Source organism: Lytechinus variegatus, chromosome 10 (assembly GCF_018143015.1).
Source record: "Lytechinus variegatus isolate NC3 chromosome 10, Lvar_3.0, whole genome shotgun sequence".
In the NCBI taxonomy this organism is placed as follows: domain Eukaryota; kingdom Metazoa; phylum Echinodermata; class Echinoidea; order Temnopleuroida; family Toxopneustidae; genus Lytechinus; species Lytechinus variegatus.
The window spans coordinates 8,835,954-8,845,833 of NC_054749.1; the positions used below are offsets into that span (position 1 = coordinate 8,835,954).

Genomic DNA, 9,880 nt, shown 5'->3' on the forward strand with positions numbered 1-9,880 from the left:
AACGCCTGACCCTGGTCCCAGAACAACAAGAAAAAGTAAAAGCTGCATTATTTGAGGGTTTTTTTTTTCTGTTGCTTTCAGTCGTTTGTTTTTGCTTGATTTATCTCTTATCATCCAAACTATGAAGATTTTTGCCCTTAATTTATCTATCATTTTATGTTAAAGGAAAGTTCTAACCAAGGGCCAAGTTCTTTGAAAATGAAAGAAAAAGTTATAAGAAACACTGGTAAAAGTTTGGAGAAAGCTGAACAAATATTAAGCAAATTTTTTATTTCCCTTTTCTGTAGTGTTTTAATCACAATACCAATGGGGCTATCAAATAGCACATCAATGAGATTCATTCACTATTCTGACATAGGGTAGGCCTAAGGACATTTCCTTCATTTGCCTAAAAAAATTACTACATATATGATTTTCAAATGTGTTACTCAGGATGATTATTTTATTATCAAATGGTTTATGGCTCATCGATGCCCTGAGGGGAAAGGCACGAGGAGATAACTCAAATTTTCCAATAATTTAGTGCATGAAAATTGTGTTGCCCCTCCTTAATTCTCTTAGGTCTCAATAGAATGGAGAAAGATGTTTTAGTGTTTAGGATTCTACATTATGCCCACTTTGATTGATTTTTATTAATTTCTTAAAGAACGGCTTTAGCCTCACAGAAGATTATACTATTCTAGGAGAACCTATTGGTAGATACTGTTTTGATCACATTATTGTTGAGAAGCCTTCATGTCTAAAATGATTTAATCTAACCAAAACTGTCTTCATACATTTTTATTGAGAATTTCATTTATTTTCATTATGTTTGATTTCCCTGTGTAGGAGATATCCCTATTGGCACCAATTATCTCTATGAGGGAAGTAGGATTGTATACTCATCACCAAATTATCCTAGTGGCTACAACAATTCTGAATACGACATCCACCGATTTGTAGCGCGGCCTTATTATTTGGGTTTGCTACTGCGTTTCACTGATTTTCAAACTGAGGAATGTTGTGATTCTCTCACCATGTTCACCGCAGATGATTCAAGTTTTGATTTTAAGGTTGGGGTGGCAAACTTAAGAGGAGAACTTTCCAATCTTCAAACTTTTGTAATATATCAAAAGTATTTGTCATTGCATTTCGTCACCAATGGTGCAGTAACTGCTCGAGGTTATGAAGTAGAAATCACAACGTTTGTCTTGCCAGGTGAGTACTAAACACTTTCCTTTCATTTGGGTTGTATATGTTACCACTTTTTAGCTTATCCGGCCCGAAGGGCCATGTGAGCTTATGCCGTGCCGTGGCATCCGTCATCTGTCGTCCGTCCACAGTTTAAAAATGCTTCTTCTTCCTCATATGATAGCACTAGGTGGTGGATTCAAAACTTCTACAAAGAATTTTGAAACTCATTAAATATGCTAATTTATGTGCAGTTTTCAAAATTCACAATAATGCTTTTTCTTCATTTGTTGACTGATTTTGATTTTTTTTTGCTTTCATCTGGTAGAGCTTCATGATCTACACCATAGGTCTACACAGAATTTTGAAATTTTGACTAGAAAAAATGTTATGCCTATTTATGGGAAATTTAGACATATTTTTCTACACATCAAATGTTTCTTCTTTATTTGTTGACTGATTTTGATTTGTTTTTCGTCCATCTGGTATAGCTGCATTAGGTTCGCCAAACTCGTACACAGAATTTTAAAATTTTTAGTAGAAGGTTACATGTTTTTATGCTAATTTATGCAAAATTTATTTTTAATTACTAATAAATACTTCTTTATCTGTTGACGAATTTTTTTGTCTATCTGGAAGAGCTACATGATGGTCACATTTTGAAATTTCGACAATAAAATTATGCTAATTTATGCAAAAGTTATTCATAAATCACAAAAAAATTTTTTTAACCTTCATATTTTCATCAATTTCAATTCTGTTTGCTTTCAATGATAGCTCTAGGTGAGGATGCAGAATTTTTATAAAGGATTTTGAAACTCATTAAGCATGCTAATTTCTGCATATATTTCAAAACTCACAGAAAATGTTTCTTATTTATTTGTTCACTAATTTTGAATTTGTTCCATCTGAGAGCTACATTGTACACTAAGGTTCTACACAGAATTTAGAAATCTTGACTAGAAAATTATTTATGCTTATTTATATGAAATTTTTTCATAAATCATGAAAAAATTCTTCTCTGTCATTTCTTCATCAATTTCGATTCTGTTTCCTCAATGTATGTCACCAATATAATTCACAGCAGGGTGTGATGTGGGCTAAAATCAAAAGTTGTGCTTAATTTCTTTGTGAGATGCCGGATGAGCTCCATATCATTGATATGCTAGTTATTGATTACTTTTACAATGTAGTAGTTAGTAGTAGTACTACTAGTTATAATACAATAGCATTGGTAGTAGTAGAAGTAGTAGTACATACATGTAGATGCAAGAAAGTTAGGTCCATTTTTTATTGATGTTGAAAAATTGTTTAGCACAGGACTTCAACATCTACATAAAAACAATCAGAATCATTTTCATTTACATGTCTGTGATAAACAAAATGCCTTTCTATGCTTCTGTGCATTTTACTTGTTTGTCTCAGATTGCGGTGGAGATGATACATTTGACTGTGGCAATGGTAGATGCATCTTTCAAAACCATACCTGTGACAGTTTCAATCACTGTGGAAACTTTGCTGATGAAAAATACTGCAGTAAGGAAATCTCAAAGCTTAATACAATTTTGTTGGTATTATCAAAACTGGCTTTTAAATCTTATGAAATGTCTGACCATCTAACTAACTTATGCTACATGTACATATGCATGCTAGATTAAGCTTACTGAATTGAGTAACAGGAGAAAACTTTTTTTCAAACTGACTGGCTGACATCTTTACAAGGCACGTTTTTTGCTGCTACCCACTAACATTTGACCACCCAAGAAGTGCACCCCAATTGCACATAATACATTACCAATTTTCCAAGTCTATTTGAAATCTTACATAGCTTTGTGCCATCATAAAAGCACCTAGATGCATTCAGTAACCCCCCCCCCAACGTTGGTCTTATTGTTTATTCAACAAAATTTTCAAAATTTTATTAATCTGGAAAGGAGATGTAGTGGCATTGCTTGAGAAGTTAACAATGATACTGATAATGAAAATACTTCACCCTTATTTTGAAGTGATAGGTTAAGGGAACAAGCCTTCGAAGTGGTGATTATTAGCTAACAGTAGGAAGAACAAAATATAAATTTTTCTATCCCCAAGAGACATCAAGGAACTTATGTCATGTTGCATGCAGTAAAAAGGGTAAAGTGTGATATCCTAGACTTTATCTAGATTTGATTTCAATTTGCTGCTCATCATAATTACTAAAGAAAATTCTTAGGCTTATAAATGCTTTTTGTAGAATACGTTGAAATCAGATTTGATTGTGTTATCTTTCCTGATGTCTAAGAAAAGAGAAGACATTTATTAGTTATGATACGTTTATCAATCTTCAGCTCTCTTTAATTTCAAAGCATTTTATTTATTTATGCCTTTAGATGACTGTGTGCTGATGCCTGAAATGTGCCAAAATCATTTGCAATATAACTCTACATTCTTCCCAAACAAGAACGCTGCAAGCATGGAAGAGGCAGAATCGATCATACAAGAATTGGTAGGTTTTTTAAAATTCAAATAGGATTCTTTATACACGAATTTCAGCTCAGAAGCAATGAACAGCTTGGACTTGTTACTATTATCTTGGGAACACATTTGATATTACGAACAGATTATATTATTTGACCAAATTCCTAATCGAAACAATACTTCTAAAGGTATTTCTTAGTTTCATCATGTTAATGTGACAATGCCTGGGAATATAATGTCTTGCCATATAGAGATTTGCAAGAAACACCAGTTTTATAACATTTATACACATACATTTTTGATATCATTGTTATTTGTAGTCATGACTTTTTTTCTTGATGTGTCAAACATTTTCACTGTGCAGTACTAATGTATTTCAATTTCATTTATGATATATACATTATTGTTTGTGTATTTAATCAGTCTTTGAACAAATTTGTATGCTTAGCATGACATTGATAAAAGTAAACTGAATTAATGTGAAGTTATGCAATCACATAAGTGTATTGATACATGTATATGGAAGGTTAAATTTAATTATAATTTTGTTGATTTTGTTCTTTTAGCATCATAAAATTTGACATTCTCTTATGAGCTTCAGTTTTCAGACTTATAAGATGAGGCTATATATGCTTTGGCATGTGTGAAAGAAGTATTTTGTTTTGAACAGTGACTATAACTTTCAATTATGGCCTAATATGTTTGAATTTGATTGATGAATTGATGAAAGATACCATCCTATTTCTTCTTTTAAGCTGCCTTTCATCAGGATTCAGTGTAATGTACAACTGAATGTATCTATGTGTGGTGAGATCTACCCCGTCTGTATTGAGAGAGGTACCATTCCAAAGCAGTGTTTCAGTGATTGCATGTCTGTCACTGCTGATTGCGCTTCTCTATATGAGACATTTACTGATCAAGCCTGGCCAATCAGTTGTCAGGGGCTCACCGATGTCAGCAGGGATTCAAAAGGACTATGTCTTGCGGAAACCATAGGCAAGTACAAGTTTCAGCTTCACAAAACTTTTCCAATGTAGACATTGTGTTTTCTTATTCATTTCTTTCTTTATTTATTTCCAACACTTTCAAAGAAAAAAAATGTTTGTAAGAAATTGACAAGGAGTCTCCTTTACATTCAAAACCAACTTATGGGCAATTAACTAATTAATTTTTCTATTGCAATGTGATTAGGGTTGTAATTGGACTTGAACATACTAATATCATATTCAGATATTGCATATTAACTCAATACTAATCTACATGACACATTGCTAATTCCATTAACAAAAAAAATAAAGAAATACATTGGTTCAAAGATATATCCCTGGGGCACCCCACAGCCTATGCTACTGAGATCTAAGATACATATTGACTACGATTTGATAGATAACAGTGCAGGTTTTCATAGACAGACTCTAAGGAACCCCTCTGTTACCATATTTTTGTTAATTTGTCTAATAGTCAAAAGTCTTACTTCAGTAAAAAAAAAAATATAGATAAGAATTAAAATCATCATCATAGAGATCATGCCAAAATTCTGAATTTTGCTATGATTAATGATATACACCTTGATCATAATTGTTATTTCATTGTTTTTACTCAGACAATTTATCTGAGAATGGTAAAAACATTCTACCAATACAGTGCAGCCGACCAAAACGGAAACCCATTTTTGTCTTGCCTGAACAAAGATTGGCAGGGGCAGTTGCTCTCATTTCTTTATTTGTACATCAATTATATTGACACTTGGTACATATGATCCTTAGGTAATACCACATGTGCGACTATGAGGGTGGTGTGATCAAGGGTCATCTAGGGGTCTAACGTTCATTTTTTGTTCAAATTGCTCTCATTTCTTTATTTCTACATCAGTTGTGTTTACACCTGGTACAAGTGATCATTGGGTAATACATGTAAGACACTTGTTCATTAGGATGATAAGATCATATTTTTGCTCATCTATGCATTAACTAATCTGATCGTATTTTGTATCAAAATGAAGTGGAAAACTTGAATTTTATAATGATATAAGTGAAAGACTATAAATCGTTTGTTTAATACATATCTTGGAATCCTGCTGTTTCCTTGCTTGTTGGACACACTGTGTAATAGAGCAAGAAGTCTTTGCACACTTATAATCAGAGTGACATGATGTTCAGTAATACATTTCAGAAGCCATACAAAAGCCCTGAATGTATCTAGAAAATATTGAACAAATTGATATCAAAGAAACTAGCAAACTGCAAGAGTTCTCTTTCTTTACATAATCTGCCTCTACATATAAGTTTTTTAAATATTAAATGCTTGGCCTTTCTTTTTACAATATGTCAGATTGATAATAAAAGCAGACTTCTTTTGTCCATCTAAACAGAGATCGCAATATTCAACACAACGTACTACATGAACTACAATGACGTCATAGCCGTGACATCGCCTAACTTTCCTAACAACTACCCAAACTCTCTGGACATAGTAATGCACATACGAGGTCGACGGGGCTATGCCATGGTGATACGCTTTGGGTCAGTAGTCATGGAACCCTGTTGTGACTACATTAGCTTGTATGTTGGAAGGACAGCTCACTTTGAAGAAAGCCTGGAGATATTCAAGCTGACTGGCACAAGGAATTCCACAGTGGGTTCTTCATTGCTGGATGATTACTGGACAGTTCATTCAGAAATGTGGCTTCGTTTCTATAGCGATAGATCTGTTACTCTACAGGGTTTCAAAGCATGGGTGACTCTTGCTCCTCTCGATGGTAAGTACTAATGTGATTAAGAAAAAGATAGATATATATATATATATTTATATATGTATTTAAAAACATAATGTTAAGAAATTCCATGTGTTGGATGCAGATGAAGAGATCAAAAAGACAAAGATTTCATCTTTGCGAGATGATGCATTTTATTCCAAAAAAAGTTTATCCCTTCCAAATTTTAAATGAACCACCATGTCTTCTTCAGGGACGCGTCAAAAACTTAGATGGAATAAACATCCATTATCTCGCGAAGTTGTATTCTGTGTCTCTTTTATGTACACACACACACACCCCTGCACCCCCCCCACACACACTCACACACATGTATTGAATATCTTTTAATAAGTGACAAAACAAAATGCCATAATACAACTAGAGGTGCCAGGACCATATTTGTTTTATTCCATATTTTGATGTATAAGCTAATAAAAAAATATTGTTAAAAATCCTTATTTTATTGAACAAATTAGACATGAAATACAAAGTGTTTGTGGATCAAGTGGCAGTCATTCATCCATGTCACTTTTTCTCCAGATTTCCCTTCACCAAGAAGTAACGGTTCCTGCATGAATAGCTGCTGTGAGAATTCAGAGAATTCATGCAACCCAGAGGGTTGTTACTGTGACAGCATGTGTGGTGATAATGGAAACTGCTGCTACGACTACTCTTCCGTATGTACTAACCAAGTGAATGGAACGGCCCTACCCCCTGACAATGGGACGTTGTTTCTTCCGACAAATTTGACAGGTACGTGGCCTTATAAATTCTGTGGAAAATTTCCACATGGGTACTTGCAGAGCTGTACCTGGTCACAATGACTGCCTTAAGGGGTTATACAGAGCTTGCAGATTTAAACTCATTTGAATCATTTGCAGGATTCTTGTGGATGCAAGAGGACGGAATAAAGCTTCTTGACTTTTACTTCCATAGTAGCCTGGATATAGGAGCCAGTTATTCTGCCTGCTCTCTTTCAAAGTAGGTCAGGTATACATGTACCTCTTGAATAGGCGCATTATAATTTTCTAAAATTTATGTGTCATGCTCATGATGATGTATTCAAGAGGCTCCCACATAAACATGCACACAGATTATATGCTTATTTGGAGACATAAAATATAGGTCTTTTCAAAACTGAAATAATTTAGGCCTTCATACACAAGGGAAATTGAATTATGGATTACGATACAATTTTTTTACTGTTCCCTACAGTAAAATATCTCAATTTATTTTTCAAGGAAGAATCCTCGGATATTGCCAGGCCAGATATTAACCTAGATTCAAAAAGCTGGATCAATACATGTACAATGTGAGCTTTGGCCAGACTTTAAAGAAAGAAAAATCATAAAAAATGTGCGATCCTAAATGCTAACCCTAAAGCGCCCCGGAACCACATTTTTAGCGATAAATCCGCTGCAAGAAATTTTTTCAACTGCACTACTCACTGACTTTATACTTTCAGGTCTGCTAAAAAATTTTAGACCAAATTTGTGATGCCCAGGTATGCGGTTACGAAATCATGCAACATTATGTAGGTGCATGTCAGACCCAAAATAGCCTAAAAACTGGAATTCATGTACAAATCCAATGCAAAGTGTGTTTTTAGTCAAAATTCATATTTGTACTTTTCCTGATTAAACTTAATTTATTATATATTGTTTAAAGATCAGAATTAGGTTAACAACAATTTCCATTAAAAAAGCAATAAAAAACAAAAAAGTTAAAAAGAACAAAATACATGAAGTGCATTGATAGGAATCCTTGAAAGAGTCTGAATTGAAACCTTGCTGTTAAGGGGCTGTATTTATTTTATGCAAAAGTTAGCATGATTTGTTCATATGAAATACATGTAAGGTCTTATTATTTTGGAAAAATAACCATAAAGCCTTGTAGATTTCATCTCACACTACATGTATCTCTGTTCAAATTTTCGCGTCTCTCTCGAGATCTGCAGAAGAGATACATGTATCAGGAGGGGGTGAAATCCACCCCCTCCCCCTCTCAGATGTGAGATAGGTCCAAATATCCCGGGACATCTAGCTCACTGCTCGAGTCTTGTGTTTTAAGATTAAGCATTTTCCTGTTGAAATATCGTAATCATTTGCAGAAGTGGACCTAGCAAATTCAACCTTCAATCTTAACTCGAGTGAGGTCATCAGGGTTACTTCACCCAACTTTCCGAACAACTACAACAATATGGAGAATATTCTTTTGCGTGTAGTAGCTCCAGCTGGACCTGGCTTGATGTATGTATTTTTTGGAAGTCTTGATATGGAGCCTTGCTGTGATTATGTACGGCTCTTTACTGGCAACTCTGATGCCTTTGACGAGAGTACACAGATACTCCACCTGACTGGTAACGGCACTAGTGGCATTCTACCAGAACAGAGGGTGCTTCCAAACATTTATGTATCAGCGCATCGCTATGTTTGGCTACAATTTGTCACCGATGGCTCCGTCACCCATAAGGGTTTTGAGATCTACTTCCAGTATCTTCCTCCTTTTGGTGAGAAATGAGCTCAAAATTCTTTCCTAATGATAGAAGTTAGTTCCCAAAAGGGGTTTCATTTTTGTCATGGGATATTTTCTTTCTTTCCCCTTGTAGTGACACACCACAAAATACCGCACACTGTGACAAAATTATAATTACATATAAGATAATGATAATAACATAGCTTTTTTTATAGCAGATTTCAGACCTGTAAGGACACGATGCGCTCTTTATGAAATAAAGTTATACATTTCAAATTGAAACGATGCAAATTACTTCATATTACAATTAAACAACATTAATAAGTACATAATGGCTAAAGTACAAGGAATAATCTAATTGAATAGTCCCATTTGAGCATGAGGTGGCTGAATAGTTTCGTAATATTTTCCTATCTCTTTGTCTTCTATTCCCAGATTGTAATCAGAGCTTTCTTTTCCAATGTATGAATGGCCAATGTATTGAAAGAAACTTCGTCTGTGATGGTATCGTCGACTGTGTGGATACATCAGATGAATCTAATTGTGGCAAGTGCAAAGAAAGAAATTTATTCAATACATGAAATTAATGAATTTCTTTGTTTAACCCTTTGAGAGTATTCCTTATCATTTGCAAGAGCCAGAATTTTAAGGGTCTTTCATCGAACAAGCTTTGTGAATGTGTTTAGTGCTCTTATTGATCAAGTTAAATGGACGTTGTAAGTTCCACTTCTGACCAAAGGGTGTGTTCAATGTCGATTTTCAAATTCAAACAGCAAAATGAATCTTCATTGAAAACTCAACTACAAAATGCAGAACACAAACACAATCAACGCTGCACTGTTCAGTGTCAAAGATATAGAGCTGACTGTTTGTCGATCATCTTTACATGTCCCGCTTTTGTTAGCACAGCTTTAGTGCGCAGCTTGACAAATCACAAGAAAGGTCAATTCTGGCACCTGCTTTTGGAAGCTTCCACTGCGAGAGTAAATTGAAAGATGTTTCAAAACTCAATTATGTTCAATG

The 9,880-nt window shown here is 34.4% G+C and overlaps 1 protein-coding gene across 1 annotated transcript in view; it reads left to right on the forward strand.

Annotated features, from left to right (window-relative positions):
• LOC121422272 overlaps nt 1-9,492 on the forward strand; it is a 110,550-nt gene extending 101,058 nt beyond the window's left edge. Inside the window, exons 46-51 of the mRNA XM_041617190.1 lie at nt 3,540-3,655; nt 4,383-4,623; nt 5,999-6,385; nt 6,923-7,135; nt 8,493-8,891; nt 9,293-9,492. Of these exons, the coding sequence (XP_041473124.1) occupies nt 3,540-3,655; nt 4,383-4,623; nt 5,999-6,385; nt 6,923-7,135; nt 8,493-8,891; nt 9,293-9,438 (1,502 nt within the window). The 3' untranslated portion in view covers nt 9,439-9,492. The remainder of the gene's footprint in view (nt 1-3,539; nt 3,656-4,382; nt 4,624-5,998; nt 6,386-6,922; nt 7,136-8,492; nt 8,892-9,292) is intronic.
• The last annotated feature ends 388 nt before the right edge of the window (nt 9,493-9,880 follow it).